Below are 18,568 nucleotides of genomic sequence, written 5' to 3'. Positions count from 1 at the left end.
GTGCGACCATGTACTTATTCAATAGTATTTACTTGATGAATATCTACACTCAAATATCAGCCTTTACACTTAACTGGTACTAACTGTACATGATACAACTCAAAAATGCTTATTTGCCGCTTAAACATTTGCATGCTTGAAAATTCAAAATATTTTGAAAACAGTCCAAATTACAAGAATAAAGTTTAAATATTTTAAAAATAAAATCTAAATTACTAGAATAAAGTCAAATGTTTCAGAATAAAGTCGAAATATTTCAAAAATAAAGTTGAAATTACGAGAATAAAGTCAAATGTTTCGAGAATAAAGTCGGAATATTTTCAAAATAAAATCTAAATTACAAGAATAAAGTCGAAATGTTTCAAAAAATAAAGTCAAAATATTTTGAAAATAGTCAAAATTATGAGAATAAAGTCAAAATGTTTTGCGAATAAAGTCGAAATATTTTGAAAATAAAACCTAAATTACAAGAAAAAAAGTCTAAATGTTTCGAAAAATAAAGTTGAAATATTTCGGAAATACTCAAAATTACGAGAAAAGTCAAAATATTTTGAAAATAGTCAAAATTACGAGAATAAAGTCGAAATATTTCAGAAATAGTAACCATTCTGAGAATAAAGTCAAAATTTTTCGCGAATAAAGTTGAAATATTTTGAAAATAAAACCTAAATTCTGAGAATAAAGTCAAATGTTTCGAGAATAAAGTCGAAATATTTTGAAAATAAAACCTAAATTAAAAGAAAAAAAGTCTAAATGTTTCAAAAAATAAAGTCGAAATATTTCGGAAATACTCAAAATTACGAGAAAAGTCAAAATGTTTAGAAAAATAAAGTCAAAATATTTGGAAAATAGTCAAAATTACGAGAATAAAGTCGAAATATTTCAGAAATAGTAACAATTCTGAGAATAAAGTCGAAATATTTCAGAAATAGTAACAATTCTGAGAATAAAGTCAAAATGTTTTGCGAATAAAGTCGAAATATTTTGAAAATAAAACCTAAATTAAAAGAAAAAAAGTCTAAACGTTTCGAAAAATAAAGTTGAAATATTTCGGAAATACTCAATTACGAGAAAAGTCAAAATGTTTAGAAAAGAGTCAAAATTACGAGAATAAAGTCTAAATATTTCAGAAATAGTAACAATTCTGAGAATAAAGTCAAAATTTTTCGCGAATAAAGTTGAAATATTTTGAAAATAAAACCTAAATTCCGAGAATAAAGTCAAATGTTTCGAGAATAAAGTCGAAATATTTTGAAAATAAAATCTAATTACAAGAAAAAAAGTCAAAATGTTTAAAAAAAATAAAGTCAAAATATTTGGAAAATAGTCAAAATTACGAGAATAAAGTCGAAATATTTCAGAAATAGTAACAATTCTGAGAATAAAGTCAAAATATTTTGCGAATAAAGTTGAAATATTTTGAAAATAAAACCTAAATTAAAAGAAAAAAAGTCTAAATGTTTCAAAAAATAAAGTCGAAATATTTCGGAAATACTCAAAATTACGAGAAAAGTCAAAATGTTTAGAAAAATAAAGTCAAAATATTTGGAAAATAGTCAAAATTACGAGAATAAAGTCGAAATATTTCAGAAATAGTAACAATTCTGAGAATAAAGTCAAAATATTTTGCGAATAAAGTTGAAATATTTTGAAAATAAAACCTAAATTCCGAGAATAAAGTCAAATGTTTCGAGAATAAAGTCGAAATATTTTGAAAATAAAATCTAATTACAAGAAAAAAAGTCAAAATGTTTAAAAAAATAAAGTCAAAATATTTTGAAAATAGTCAAAATTACGAGAATAAAGTTGAAATATTTCAGAAATAAAATTTAAATTACAAGTCAAATGTTTCAAAAATAAAGTCAAATGTTTCGAGAATAAAGTCGAAATATTTAGAAGATAAAATCAAAATTACGAGAATAAAGTTGAAATATTACGAAAAACATTTAAATTACAAAAATAAAGGCAAAATTATGAGAATAAAGTTGAAATATTTCGAGAATAGTCAAAATTACGAGAATAAAGTCAAAATATTTTGAAAATAAAGCCAAAATTACGAGAATAAATTTGAAATGTTTTGTGAATAAAGTCGAAATACGAGAATAAAATCAAAATGTTTTGAGTGGAAATGTTTCGAGATTGAAATCTGAATATTATGAGAATGAAGTCGAAAGAAGTCCGTTTTCTTTGTGAAAATTATTCTCATAGTATTTCAACTTAATTCTCGTAGCATTTCCACTTTATTCTCGAAACATTTCTACTTTATTCTAATCTCTATTTTAATCTCCTAATGTTTTTTTTAATATGGCACTAAAAGTCATTATTTTAGCTTCTCTACTGCTTTAAAAGATTTAAATCTGGATGCATTAATAATCATACAATATGTGCTATATAAGTACTAATAAACAGCCAATAAGCAAATATTAAATAGTAAATAATGTTAGCGTTTTCTGTACTAAAGTGAAGTATCTCACTGTAATGGTGTGGTGAAATGCATTGGTTTACCTGCTCCTTGATCTCCTGGAGTTTGTTGCTCTGTTCTCGGATGTCATGGAGGAGCTGGAGAGCTTTATCATCTTCCTGTGACACTTCAACACGAGCCTGTTCCAGACTGCGCTTCAGACTCTATACACACACACACACACACACACACACACACACACACACACACACACACACACACACACACACACACACACACACACACACACACACACACACACACACACACACACACACACACACACACACACGTCTGTTATGTTGAGATGCAGTGGCGGTTCGAAACACAAGGTCAGAACAAAAATTGAACAGCGTGCCAAGAGTGCTTTTATCAGCAGGTGTATTTGCATTAAAGACAGAGCATCAAGAGCACAGATATGAAATCCAGTCAGTTTTGCTGTTTTAGATATAAAACAGTAGATAATGGCCATCAGAGAATGTGTACTGATAAAGTCTTGCTGTCAGAGAGAAAGTACACTCTCACGAGTCCATAACCTAAACAACTAGCAGTTAGACGAGTGATAACTAATATTTGAATTATTTCTTTTATGAATTATGCATTTATGCAAATAAATAAATAAATGTGCCCTTATTTAAACATGAAAATAAATGCTTAAATAAATAAATAATTAATTAATTAAAAATGAATAAAAAAAGAATAAAATAAAATAAAAAAACTGGTAAAATAAAAGAAATTAAAATAGGAAGTAATATAAAAAATTAAGTCAGGACTAAACACTTCCAAAGTGTTCATTTATTTTATTTGCACATCTATTTTTATGAATTATGGATTTATGCATGGAAATAAATGCTTAAATATGAAATTAAAAATTAAATAAATTAAGAAAGGATAAAAAAAAGTTAAAAATAAAGGAAGTAATACAAAAATAAAGTCAGGACTAAACACTTGCAAAGTGTTTAATCCTAAATTTAGTAAAAAATACATTTTTATTATTTTTGCCTTTATTAATTATTTTCTGTATTTATTTTTAACTTTATTTGTATCATTTCATTTATTTTATTATTTGCATATTTAATTTTATGAATTATGCATTCATGCAAATAAAAAAAATAAAAAAGTGCCATTATTTAAACATGGAAATAAATGCTTAAATATGAGATTCAATTAAAAATGAATTTAAAAAAACAATTAAAATAAAGGAAATAAATACCGGAAGTAATACAAAAATAAAGTCAGGACTAAACACTTGCTCAGTCCTAAATTTAGTAAAAATAATTTTTTATTATTTTTGACTTTAATAGTTTTCTGTATTTATTATTTTACTTTATTTGTATTATTTCATTTATTTTTTATTTGCATATTTAATTTTATATATTATGCATTTATGCAAATAAGTAAATAAATAAATAAATTATCCATTTAAACACAGAAATAAATGGTTAAATAAATATGAAATTAAATTTAAAAAAATGAAAGAAAGAAAGAAAAACAGTCAAAATAAAGGAAATAAATACTGGAAGTAATACAAAAATAAAGTCAGGACTAAATTCAATTAAAAATTATGCATTTGTTTTAGCAAGTCATTTATTGCATTATTTATTTTTCTATTATTAAATTTTTGGGTATATTTTGCCAACATGTCATCATTTCACTAGATAAGACCTTTATTCCTCAGCTGGGATCGTATAGAGCCCTTTGAAGCTGCACTGAAACTGCATTTTTAACCTTCAATCCATTGATTACTATTGAAGTCCAGTACAGTGCAGACAAATCCTAGAATGTTTCCTTTTTTTTGACTGAAGAAAGAAAGACATGAACATCTTGCATGGCACAGGGGACAGTAAATTATCAGGAAACTTTTATTTTGGAAGTGGAGTAATGCTTTAAATCAATGCATCCCTAGTTTACTGGCCTTTGCGCCTACTCATTTAAAGCACAGATTGCTCGTCTCTAAATAAAGTGCATTATGATTAGAGCATTACTCACGCTGCATTCGGTGATGTAGGTGGCGAGGTCCTGCTCCAGGATGCTCCTCTGGGTCTCGGAGGCTTTGAGCTCCACATCCTTCTGCTGGAGGACTGACTCCAGGTCAGTCATCTTACGCTGAAACCGCGAGATCTCTTGCTCCATCTGAGCGGCCACAAACATAAGCACCAGGTCTAAATGCATTTTACAGCAGTGCTCAGACAACGCCAACAACACAACCATAAAACTAAGACTTCCAGACTCTTTACTCAATTTGTCAGAGCTGGGTTGACCATATCAATTGATCAATTTTAATTGATTCTCATTTTAATGAAACAATATTGATTCTTAAATCAATCTTTTAGCCATTCGTAAACACGCTACTTCTGAACTTTGTCAATTTTATCACAAAATGCAAACAATAAATGTGGTTGATGCTCTTAAATGTGGCATGACAGATGACTGTAGTTGCATGTGAAGTGATCTCTTTACTACTAGTTATAGCACCAAATGCACATGAATGAACATCAGATGTTGAAAGAAACAGAACAATTATAAATAATATCTCATTTAAACAATCAGTCAATGTTTCAACCACAGAAAGATGTCAATAAAACAGCTTGTGAACAATGTCATTTACCTCAGGAAAGCCATTAAATGTCCATAAACTCATATCTAGTCAGCTAGAACAACTTCAACTCTAGAAAGGAGCATTTTGATAAATATATGCAATATGTTACATATTCATTATATTTTTACTTTACATTATATGTAAAAAAAAAAAATTAAAAAAATCAAACATCAATGTCTTTATTACAGCCACTTTTTAAATGTTTCTCTTCCAGCAACAAATTGAGGCATAAATATAATTATATCAAAAGCTTGTTATAAAGTTATTATTATAAAAATGCTTTAAATATTTGTATACAAATCGTTTAATTTTATCCATTATTATTACAGTAACACTTCACTTCTTACAGGTACACTTTTCTTCTCAGATGAAAGTACAGAATTGTGAAATATAAATGCTAAGCTGCAATATATAAATTCAGATGTAAACTTGCAATTCTGATAAGAAAAGTCTGAATTCTAAGACAAAATTGCAATTCTGAAAATTGCAATGAAAAATGTCTGAATTGTGAGATAAAAAAAATAGGCAAGGATAAGCATGAAAAATAGATAAATATATATAAAATTAAATTAAAAATGAATGAAACAAAAGATTTTAAAAACAGTTAAAATGAAGGAAATAAATACAGGAAGTAATACAAACAAAGTCACAAAATACATTTTTATTATTTTTTGACTTTATTAATTATTTTCTGCATTTATTTTTTAACTTTATTTTTATTCTTTCATTTATTTTTTTATTTGCATATTTATTTTTATGAATTATGCATTTATGCAAATAAATAAATGTGCCATAATTTAACATGAAAAAAAGCTTAAATAAATATGAAATTATGCAAAACTCAGAATTCTGACTTTTCTTCTCAGAACTGCGAGATGAAAGTACAGAATTGTGAAATATAAATGCAAAGCTACAAGATATAAATGCAAATGTAAACTCGCATTTTCTCAAAAAGTCTGAATTGTGAGATAAAATTGCAATTCTGAATTTGCAATGAAAAATTTCTAAATTGTGAGATAAAAAAATCCTGGCATAAACAGGCTTCCATAGGGTTTCCTGTATAGTTTACATTTATTGTAAATGTATAAGCCCCCCATATATATCCAAAATAATCAATAACAAACTGAATCAAGACTGAATCGGAACATAGGTTTATTAAAGTGTAAAATTTGCCAACACCCAGCCCTACAATTAGCCAACAACAAATGCATCTTAAAACTTCTAATGTTGTTTCTGGTGCACTCCATCACCATCCATTGCACATGTAATATTGTACATGTGAATTTCATTGAGAAACGAGTTGGTGTTGATGCAGTTTACCTTGCATTAACTGTATGTTTATCAGGCATTTCTGTGCTCTTACCTTGTGACATTTGTCTTGAGTGTCTTGTAGTTCTTTGCTTTTAAGGTGCAGTTTTTTTTCCATGGAGTTGGTCTTGGCAGGAGAGTTGAGCCCTGCGCCAACCGTCCTGACGACACAAAGAAAAAAAACACCTGATTAGAACTATAACAGACTTGCATGTTTACAACACTCATCTAATTATAAATCTCCACGAAAAAGCCTGAAGTACTGTGTTTTGTTTAGCTTCTTACTGGGAATGTAGTGAATAGCACATGCGCATGTCTGCTCAGCCTTTCGCATTCATTACACCCTCCATTAGTTTCATGCAAATGTGAATTCATTCACTCATAACCAAACAACATCATCTTTAAATGGTGTCCATTAATTAAAGTGACACGAATTAGATGTAAGGGAACATTTTCATCAGGAACGCGAACCACAAGTGTCACAATACCACAAAGAAATGAAAACAGAGATTGTCAAAACAAAATGCATGCAGTTGAGTTTTTTCTACATTTGAGTTCATTAACATGGACACATCACATCAAGACAATCGTTGACTTGCAGTCTTTCATTTCATAATATAACGCTTCTGTCTTGCTCAGAGATCTGAACTCTGAGTTCTCTGTCTCCGCCATTAGACATCGGCTCATTACAGCCGAAAGTGCTGAGTGCAGAAGTGCACACACACACACACACACACACACACACACACACACACACACACACACACACACACACACACACAAAGTGCTGATTACACCAGAACCCCAAGGCAGGCCGGAGGGTAATAACTCCACTACAACTGTCCTTTATTTACACACACGTGTGAGTTTGTTTGAGTTCTGCACATTTCTGCAAATCAAATTACTGCAGTTTCCGAACTGAACTGTAATTACTCATTGTAACAGCATAATTAACATGTGCTCTTTCATCAGTTCAATGATGTCATTTGCTCACGTAAAACAGGAAGTTGACCTCTCCTTTCTCTTTAAATGTTGAGGACATCATTGAGGGCTCTACAGTGTGACGATTTCACTCGCATTTGCGACTGAAAACCACTACGTGCGTATTATTTTAGGAGCACCATGTGCAACTGACCCGATCTGCGTATTTGTGCTTGCACTGAGTGAAGCTTCAAAGTTGAGCAACATTGAGTAATGCATCACAGACATATCTCACCAAACCTTTCATAAACAAAGTGTAGAGAGGGTGTAACTAAGAGACTGATTGTGCAGTGGAGAGAGCTTTGCTGATTATAATAGAGCTTTGTAAGATTGCGAACTAAGATGAGTGACAGCTTTTAATAATTTTTAAGGGAGTTTGTAAATGTGATATTGATTTAATACAACCGTCAACAAGTGGACTTGTAAAACTGCGGTGCTAAATGCAATGTGGTTGAAATTTTCCAATTTCACCTAACTTTTGTGCTGGTGCACCTAAGAAAAAAGGCACTTGGAACCAGTGCAAAAAGTTAGCTTCACCGATTATAATAGAGCTTTGTAAAATCGCGAAAATGGAAAAATTTCCTTAAAAAGATCAAAAATATATGCAAACCCAAGACTGAAAGATTGTGAAGAAAAAACACAAAACAGGGTTCAAACAGATTCCATGAGTTTCAAGAAATTACTTTTTTTGATATTCTCACTTTAGTCTTCTTTGTCAAATTCTAAAATTCTAAGTGAAATAGATTTATATAAATTATGCAATAATACTATATATATATATATATATATATATATATATATATATATAGAATGGCGTGAATTTTGCTTGAAAAGATATGTGCTTATTGACAAAACTGAAGACTTATTTCATAGATACATTGTCTTTCAATAATTTAGGCACTTTTCAAGTACCTCTTCAGGAATATTGCCATTTTCAAAGGTTTTCCAGGCCTTAAATTTCAAAGTCAAATTCAAGTAGGGCTGGGCGATAAAACGATAACGATATATATCGCGATAGACAAGAGATCGATATCAATATAAAATGTGTTCGATAAAAGGTTCGATATTTTGTATTCTTCGTTGGCCCGCCCAGCCCCCCTTTAACGTACTGTTCATAGCGCCAGATCACAATAGAAGTTAAGGTTATCTTTCCTACAGAACAGGTTCATGTTGTTGTATTAAACAAACTAAATAGCCTTATGTTATTTATCTTATTTACACGACGGCATTTGATTTCTGTCTCTACATGATCGCGCGTTTACAATGTCTCCTCACAGACGGGATCGCGGACTCCATTCATAAAAACGCACTTTACTATAGGGCGGAATGCCGCGGAATTCGTCGATTTTTGGACCAATAAATCAAAAGTTGGTCTGTTAATTAATTCAGATCGCGATATGGACTAGTGTCTGTGAAAACAGAAATGCAAAAAGACCGTTTCAATATGAATCCTGCATGTTCCCGTTTGCCTCTATATCTCTATGCTCTATGTGTATGAATGGAGGAGACGCGTTTTATTTTCACTAACTTACACGCATACTGAAGCACACGTGACGCTCCCGCTAATTTTTGGCCTTTGCATCTCACATGAACAGACAAAAATCTCCAAAGCTGCTGTGAGTGTCACTTTTTATCAATTTTACCGTTTCATTAGTGAAACTAGCATCATTCATACTGTATTACACACTGAAACTTCAAGGAAACCTGTCAAAATAAAAGTACGGTTTAAAATGTGACAGAACCATATTAGTCTTGTATTACTGTACAGTATAATGTAGGTGTTTATATGTTCACATTTAAATAATTTACATAAAACAATATGTATGATAAAAAATAAAATAAAGAGTCACCACTTAATTGTTGAAAAAATACTATTATTTTTAAACCTTTTTTTAACTGAATATAATTTTTCTATGTATTAATTTTAACAGTAAAGCTCTGTTTATTTTTATTTTTAAAAATAAATCTGTGATTTTGCTTTCATTTGATTATCAGAAAAATTAAAACAAGAATTTCTGAAAAAAAAAAAAAAAAGATTGTAAGGCCCTATTGTTCAAAATGTTGAAAGTTTTGGACTTATTTTTTCACTTAAATAAATATTTTTGTTATTACACAAAGTATAGGCTAAAGTACCGGGAAAGAAGTAATGTTGGCTACTGGCAACCAGCAATCTGTGCAGAAATAAATATGATCAGCCAAGTACTTTGCAACAACCTCTGACCTGTGGTCAAGCCATACTTCTGGGCCATACATTAGCTTGACCATTCACTTCATCGACAATGAATGGGGTTTGAATTGAGGATTAAGAGATAATTAAGTGTATATTGTGACTTTAGACTTATGTTTACATTTTAATTATTTGAGTTTTCCATGGTTGTTGACATTTCTGTCTTAATAACTGAGGGGATTATGATCAGAGGCAGGTTAAGTTTAAAATAAAAATGCTTGAGTGTAATATATTTTTCTCCTGGTCCTTATTTTAAATGGGTCATAAAAATATCAATAATTATCGATATCGACCGATATGAAACACTGATATCGTGATATAGTTTTCAGCCATATCGCCCAGCCCTAAATTCAAGTATTACTCTATTAAGCAACTTAAAATAAAACTATAATGAATGTTTTCACACAGGTTTCCCAAATACTCCTCCCACCCCTTTGACTCCGCCCTATGCCTGCCATTGGTCAGTCAAACCAATAGACTCCTCCCACACTCACTCTCCTGCTTGGGTCAAAATCTGATGAGCAATTTTTGGGAAGCATCACAGATGCTCTTCAGGAAGCAAAGTAATAATGCACTTCAGCTGAAAACTTCTCACAGACACAAAAAACCTCCTGAATATAGAGAACCGACCGCCTACGACAGTATAAAAAGACACATGAACCTCAGAACAAACCAACAAAGACAGGAAACAACACAAGCTCCCACATGCATCATATGTCAGTGATTCAGGACTGACGAAATGTTGTCTGACGGATAAACGTGTTCCAAAAATAAAGAGTGAAATCCCAGCCGCAGCACAATCACAACAGACATTACTAACGGAGACAGAGAGAGAATGAAACTGACAAAAATACTGCAGCGGAGGGGAAGATGAACCAATCGCAGCGACTCGTGAATATTTGCTTTGACCGTCGTTCTGACAGCTCGTCCGCCGAGTCCTAAAGACCTTTAAACTGAGCTTAAATCCCAGAGAAACCGTCAACAGTATTTTATGTGCACAAACTGTTCAGTCCGCTTATTGTTTCCTGCTAAAGGAGACGTCTGAAAATAGAGACAAGAGAATTTTGGCCATGCTTTTCTAGTTCTTTGAAGGGCTGATATGGTGTGTCCCTCACAATGTTTCATTGTCCATTTCCTGAGCTGGATAAATTCCCAACTTCAGCTCTTCCTGCATCGTAGAGAATGAAGAAAGATGGGCATTTATCGATGCTGTCAGCTCCAAATAGCTCTGATGAGCAAATATACTATAGAACTGAGCTCTGAACAGTACAGAATAACACATCATAGTATATAATAGTATAGGGATGCACCAAATGTTCGGCAACCGAAATTATTCGGCCAAAAAGAGCAACAAAAAAAAAAAAAAGAGCTCTTTCGGTGTTCGTCCAAATAAGAGAAAAGGCAGAATAAATGATAATGAACAATGATGTGACGTGATCAAATAGAGGCGTGCACTAATGCAGCAAACATGTGGTCAGTGTGGAAGCATTTAAAACTGTCTGAGAAAAACACAAAAATCATACCAAGCAGCGACAGCGAGAGACTGTTTAGTGTCACATCGTATGTCTTCATGAGAAGAGAAAGGTTACTGTATGATGACTGAAATCATCCATCAGTAAATAAACTACAGAACATTATGTTGTCTAATTCACGCACCAATTGTATTTATTCTGACAGCGCTGCAGCAGCTCCTTAGCCAGGGTTCAAAGCCCAAAGATGACAATCATTCAGAAATCTGCTGCTGTCAGCAAAAAGTAGGACTTAGGTCTTCTTGTGGGTTTCCGCCAAAATAAAAAAAAGTCAACATTCATAAATGTTAGTATTGTCATTTTTTACTGTTGTTGTCAAAAATAATGCTAACAATCATTTCAACAGCTCTATTAATACATTTATTCTAACATTCTCCTTTGCTCAGCAAGGCTGCATTTATTTGTTCATTTTAAAACACATGCCTGATTCAAGAAGGGGGTCTTAAAAATGGCCAAAGAATATTATTTTACTAACTTATTTATTTTAAGTTAAATTGTGCTTTGTTGGTAGACTATGTCTACTAGAATTTTACAAAAGTTCAGTGTTAAGTAAATATTTTTAAATCGTTATTTTGTAATTTTTTTTTTTTTTTTTTGTTGTGAAAAGCAAGACAAGCAAGTAAAAAAGCACATTTTGGATATTTAATTTATGCAATAGAGAAAAAATTTGACAAAATAGAAATACATGGGGGAAAAAACATGGTAATTGGCCTTTGGCGCATCCCTAGTATAGTATGATAATTTAAGTCAATATTGGATTTACTTTCCTTTTTTATTTTTATTTTTATTTTATGTGCAGATTGTTTCAAAGTAACTTATAAAGTAGCAGTAAACAGAAAAACAATACAATAACTTCAGTTTTACCTACAGAAAACAACATAATACAGGGTAAAAACTAATTTAATGCTTTGTAATGTATTTTTAAACAGCATACATCATGGGTTTCAATTCCTTGGAAATGCATGAACTCCTATAAATTTTATCTAAAGTCACTTTGGATAAAAGCGTCTGCCAAATGCATACATGCAAAAGCAGAGTCTGGTTTCACAAGTCTTAGTACAAACTACTGACATTTTAGATAGCATTATTTGTGAATTGTCTCACATCTGTGCAGAACACGACACTAGGGCACCAGAAGCCAAAAACAACAACAACAAACACATTCATTTCCTCTGTAGAGAGAGCTGTAGTGTATAAACCTTTCATGATTCCAGATTCTGAGGATGCTCAGCTTCTGTAGAAACACATTTTATGACCATCAATCATGTTTGAAAGCCAAATTGCTGGTGAATACACTAAACAACCCATAATCCTAAAGAGACATCCAATAATCGGAGAAGTGACTGTTGCCATGGAAACAGAAAGAAGGCTCGGTGGTGACCACCCACTCCCATGAAGCACTGCGTCTGATGTAATCCAGTCAGTCTGCCTACATTCGCAAACTACTCGTTTAATCTAGTTAGATGCATTTCTAATGGAAGTTCAGCTTCATTTACCTTGAATGAGAGCTGTAGATCATTAACCGTGTTTAGCAGACAGTCTTCGTCTTATTTTCAGATGTTCAAAGAATTATTTCCATCAAAAGGTTGTGATTCACCACAGAGTCAGTTGGTTTGGTTCATGGTTCTCTATTAAAGAGTATTGAAATGTGAAAAATACATCTGAATCCAAGACTTAGCAATTGGGTTAAGAAAAGCATGTGATGAATAAAATGCATTATTATTATTATTATTATTATAAGACTGCTGGACAGTCTGGTAAGTGAGGAGTAATTAGTTCTAGTAGTTGGCAGCAGGGATATTAGTTACCTAAAATTAATTCTGAAAGAAAATTAAAACCATAAAATACCATTTCCACTATTTGAAACAAAATAAACAATAACTGAAATAAAATAAAAGGTAAAAAAAAAAACTTTCATTTCAGCTAATTACCAAAACAAAAATTCTCATTTTAATTTAGTTTACCCTGTAGTACTAAAATAACTATAACTAAAACAAAATTAGTTTCGAAACAGCCAAAAATTGTGATATTCCTTTAAAAAAAATAATGTTTTATTAAACGGCATAACTACTTTTACTGTTATTACTTACAGAAGTACATACAACACGCAGGTTTATACATAAATAGCTTAAAAACTGACAGATAACACAATTTGATTAACTCTACAAACCTACTTTTGAGTTATTCATCCAAGATTCTGTGACCATCCACATTATACAGTGAATTTTTGCATCTGTGCAATAATTCTGTCTGCATTTCCAAATCGTAAAGGCGTAATTATGATTACAGGAGCATGAAGGCACGTGTCCTCCTATCAAAACGCAACTGAAGGAACTGTGAAATGGTAAAGCAGACACATCCGGACCCCCTCGAGAGCGTCTAAATGCACACAAACACGCCCAGCTCTAAATATTCTTTCCACGGCATCATACCAGTGGGGTCTAACCAGATTAGAGGTTCTGCCTGTTTGCTGTAAAGCAGTCCATTACCCAGCGCTTACAGACTTCCCTTTGGAGAAACCGACGCGTCCCAGGGGTCTGATCAGAACGGCCCACAACCGGCTCGATTATGGGGAGCGTGTGTTTGGGCTCAAACTGTAATTATAAGCTATGCATTTCAAACTGAGCCCTTTGAGAATGTGCTCTAAGAGATTCTCAGAGATGAATGGGAAAAATAAACAGCAATGGGAAAATCTTCCGCTGAACTTTGAGAGTTACATTTCACATTAGCCGGCGCCAATAAAGGTTTCAGGTGGAATGCAATTATTACAGCATTAATATCGAGCTACCGATCATCCGAGCACGTCATCGTGTGCAAACTGGCACGAGCGCGTCAGAGCATCTTGCTCTTTTTGCCTGAAGTGGGCGGCAGTCGCATTGACTAACCCTCGGCATCTGCGGCGGATGTAAACACACTTACGCATTCTGTGAATACAGTAGCTATTGATCTGCTGGAGCGCTGATGCATTCCTACATCGGCTATTCTTAGCGCGGCTGACGGACAAAGACGAGGCTGACTCATAGCCTATGTTCGGTAAATGTTCTCCCGATGTTCCTGCGGCGACACTGTCAACCTGCTGCGCTCTCACATGCTGCGCTACATCGATCGCCATCGAGAAAGGTCAGGCAAACAAGTGTGGCAGGCAATCTCTGTTACAGATTTCATGCGCACAGAATCAGCTGATGAACTTCAGTCCAAATCGCTAGTCTTCACACATACTAAGAAAATCATGACAGGAGAAACAAGTGAAGAAATGTTTGTATTTATGATCATAGCAGATGCTTTTTCTATCAGAGCAAACTTTTGTTTTTTCCAATATTTGACCCTGGAGCACAAAACCCAGCAGCATGGGTATATTTGTAGAAATAGCCAAAAATACGTTTTATGGGGCAAAAAAATATATATATATATATTTTTTTTTTTCTGACAAAATCATTAAAATATAATTCCATTCTGTAAATTTACTACTGTAAATATATAAAAACTAATTTTTTATAAGTAATGTGCATGGCTAAAAATTTCATTTGAACAAGTTTAAACATGATTTTAGTTGTATCTCAACCAAATAGTGTCATATCCTAGTCGAAATTGAGAATAAAGTCTAAATATTACGGGAATAAAACAAAAATACTACGAGAGTAAAGTCAAAATATTTTGAGAATAAAGTTGGAATATTTCTTGAATAAAGATTAAATATTATGAGAGTAAAGTCTAAATATTAGGAGAATAAAGTCGGAAAATATTTCGAGAGTAAAGTCAAAATATTTTGAGCTTAAGGTCTAAATATTAGGAGAATAAAATTGAAATATTAGGAGAATAAAGTTGAAATATTTCAAGAATAAAGTTGAAATATCTTAAGTCAGAATATTTAGAGAGTAAAGTCGAAATATTATGAAAATAAAGTCAAAATATTTTGAGAAAAAAAGTCAAAATATTTCAAGAGTAAATTCAAAATATTTCCAGTGTAAGGTCTAAATATTATGAAAATAAAATCGAAATATTTCAAAATAAAGCTGAAATATTTTGAGAGTAAAGTCAGAATATTTAGAGAGTAAATTCAAAATATTAGGAGAATAAAGTTTAAATATTTCGAGAATAAAATCAAAATATTTCGAGTAAAGTCCAAATACTATGAGAATAAAGTGGAAATACTTTGAGAAGTCAAAATATTATGAGAATAAAGTCAAAATATTTTGAGTAAAGTCCAAATACTATGAGAATAAAATGGAAATACTTTGAGAAGTCAAAATATTATGAGAATAAAGTCAAAATATTATGGAAAAAAAAGTCAAAATATTATGAAAATAAAGTAAAAAATATTTTGAGAATACAGTCAAAATTACAAAAAAATAATTTGAAATGTTTAGAGAATAAAGTCAAAATGTTTCGACAATATATTTGCAGCAATTATGAAACTAAAGCTATAATATTTTGAGAGTATATTCTTGCCTATTTTGCACACAAATGGCCCAGATTGAGAGCACTGGGAGATATTCCAAAGTCTCAGCTTTTAAAATCTGTCAGTTTTGTAGTGAAACAAAAACAACATATCCTACAATAATGTGTTTTTCACACTCTTTAATGTGGTGTGACAGATCACTGTATTCGCTTCAGTTTAAGTGGCATGTGAGTCGATCATCTTTCCTGTTATAAGAAGACATTAGTTTCATTAAATTAGGCTATAATTTTTTTTTTTTTCATGCCTTCTGATGTTCCTTTACTTATATATCTTGCTATAAACTTGAAATTAAGAGGAAAAACACATTCATAATTTGCATTTCGTGATAAAACTGAATTTGAAAGCTGAGCTGTTTTATATTAAAAGCAACGAAGCACAGAATCATTGGGTGTCTGGCGCACTAAACAATGAATGGAAGACGTTAAATATTATGTGCAATCATTTACTGCATTATACCGTGAATAAAACAGCTTGTGAATAGTCACTTCATGTTATAAACCTCAGAAAAGACAATAATATAACCCCTGTCATATATAACGAGCCTACTTCAAAGTTGAATACGTTTTTTTGTTGTTTTTAATTAAACACGTAAGGAATGAAAGGTTGGATGCCACCAAGGTTTTTGCTGAGTAGGTGGTGGAATTTTCACAAAGAAAGCAGTAGGCTATAATTTAATGAAACAAATGTCTCGTTGTAAGTGAAAACACAATTGATTCACATGAATACAGCGATCTGTCACGCCACATTAAAGAGTGTGAAAAAAAAACATTATTTTAAAACACATTGTTTGTAATTCTCTATAAAACTTTTTCCCCATAGCATTCCGACTTTCTCAAAGTATTTCGACTTTATTCTCATAGTATCTCGACTTCATTCCCAAAGTATTCATATTTTTTCCCAAAAATATTTTGACTTTTTTCCCAAAAGAATTTCGACTTTATTCCCAAAGTATTTCTACTTTTTTCTCATAGTATTTCAACTTTATTTCCAAAGTCTTTCGACTTCATTCTCATAGTATTTCGTCATTATTCCCAAAGTATTTCTACTTCTTTCTCATAATATCTCAACTTTATTCCCAAATTATTTTTGACTTTATTCCCGAAATATTCCGACTTTATTCCCAAAGTATTTCGACTTTATTCCCAAAGTATTCCGACTTTATTCCCAAAGTATTCCGACTTTATTCCCAAAAGATTTCGACTTTATTCCCAAAGGATTTCGACTTTATTCCCAAAGTATCTCGACTTTATTCTCAAACCATTTCGACTTTATTCTCGTATTCTCATCAACTTTTTTCTTGTAATTTCGACTTTATTCTCAAAATATTATGACGTTAATCTTTTTTTTTTTTTAAGTACCACTAAAACACTGTCATAATTTCTTGTTTATTTTTGAAAGAAAAATATAATTTTATATAAAATATTTTACATTATATATATTATATACATTAAATATTTAACATTAGCAAACATCAATAGAGGTTTCAGGTGGAATTCAATTATAGCATTAATATCAAACTATTACTAATTCACGCAAGCCATTGGCGTCTGTACAAATACAAACTTGCACACATTTGCTATTCATAAGAATCTTATTTGAAAGCCTAAACGCAATGCTTCGAAGTGCTTAATCTAAACAATTTTTGAATGTGTCATGCATATTTAAAATCAACTCATGCAAAAACGTGAATAGATGGCAGAAAATTCACATTTGCTAAGCTCAAATTTAATATGGATATGCTTGATCCTATTTATAATAACTGCAATAATACATAAAAGCAGATTCAGTTGCTAACACTAGTATGTTTTTAAATCAGCATGCAAAGAATTAAATCTACTCAGTGTGTTGGGGTGGCTAAAGTGAGTCACCCACTTTAAATCGATGCGATAAAACTTGCCTAACATGTCAGCAGCCATCCACATATTAACAGAAGAATAGAAGAAAACCATCCTATCACTATTTCCAGATCAGATATGGTCAGAATCATAAAGCACCGTATAAAAATACTTCAGATAATCAGAGGGTTGTTGGGGTGAAGCCGTGAAAATTTCTGCTGGAACCAAAACCGATACCATCGCTTGCGGCGTGAAATCACAGCTCTGAAATCCAGACGCCAGATAAAGTGCTCTAACACTCCACCCTGCCAACGATTACAATTCTGTCCTCATTTACTCAAAGAAAACATGTTTTAGAAGCTGGATTCTGCATAGAAAAATACTGCGTGAACAGAGAGATGTCGACACAAGTCTCATTATTCGACAAACTTTTCATTTACTGATAAACCAGTTGGCCTTTTAATTATCCAAGCAGCAATGCACCTGTACATCCTGTCAGCCAGACGAAGCGTGAGTCACAGAGAGAAGAGAAAACCACCTACTCTCGGACGATCATTACAGTATGAACCTGCAGCAGACAGGAAACGCTCCAATTAGAGCACTGACTCAACCGAAAACAAGCCGTCTCTCTAGAGATACTTCAGCGTGACATACATCATATCATTAATGTGTATTTACTACACAATAGGGTAAAATGTTAAATGCGATTAAAGAGCATGCAGCGATCGCTGCTGTTTAAAACATTATGAAAACAGCAGAGCGCTTCGCTTTGTTTTGGGATTCAATTAGTTCTCAGATAACAAATGTTGGCTGATTTGCTGTCAACGCTGACATTTGTAGAGATATAGATGGCTTACATTTGTATTTCAGTTACAAATCGATGGGATTAATGTATTTGCATTCATGCATTAAGCAGATGCTTTTATCCAGAGTGACTCATATTGCATTCAAGGTTTACATTTGATCGGTTCATGCATTTCCCTGGGAAATTAACCAATGACCTTGGCATTGCTAGCGCTGTGCACATCATATTCAATATCTGAATAACGCTATTCACTAGTGTGTAAATGGCTCTAAAATACATCCTAAAGAGTTACATGCACACTTATTACTATAATGCATCTAGATGTTCTTTTGAGTCATGCTCATTACTGCAATTTTTATTAAAA

General features: G+C 32.0%; 1 protein-coding gene across 1 annotated transcript in view; it reads right to left on the bottom strand.

Annotated features, from left to right (window-relative positions):
* LOC141334939 (citron Rho-interacting kinase-like) overlaps window positions 1-18,568 on the bottom strand; it is a 55,894-nt gene that overhangs the window by 14,377 nt on the left and 22,949 nt on the right. The window contains exons 7-9 of the mRNA XM_073840162.1: window positions 6,424-6,529; window positions 4,451-4,594; window positions 2,506-2,625 (exon numbers count right to left, since the gene is read on the bottom strand). Of these exons, the coding sequence (XP_073696263.1) occupies window positions 2,506-2,625; window positions 4,451-4,594; window positions 6,424-6,529 (370 nt within the window). The remainder of the gene's footprint in view (window positions 1-2,505; window positions 2,626-4,450; window positions 4,595-6,423; window positions 6,530-18,568) is intronic.

This window comes from Garra rufa, chromosome 5 (assembly GCF_049309525.1).
Source record: "Garra rufa chromosome 5, GarRuf1.0, whole genome shotgun sequence".
Taxonomy (NCBI): Eukaryota; Metazoa; Chordata; class Actinopteri; order Cypriniformes; family Cyprinidae; genus Garra; species Garra rufa.
The sequence above is the reverse complement of the archived record's forward strand: the minus strand, read 5'-3'. Positions and strand labels throughout refer to the sequence as shown.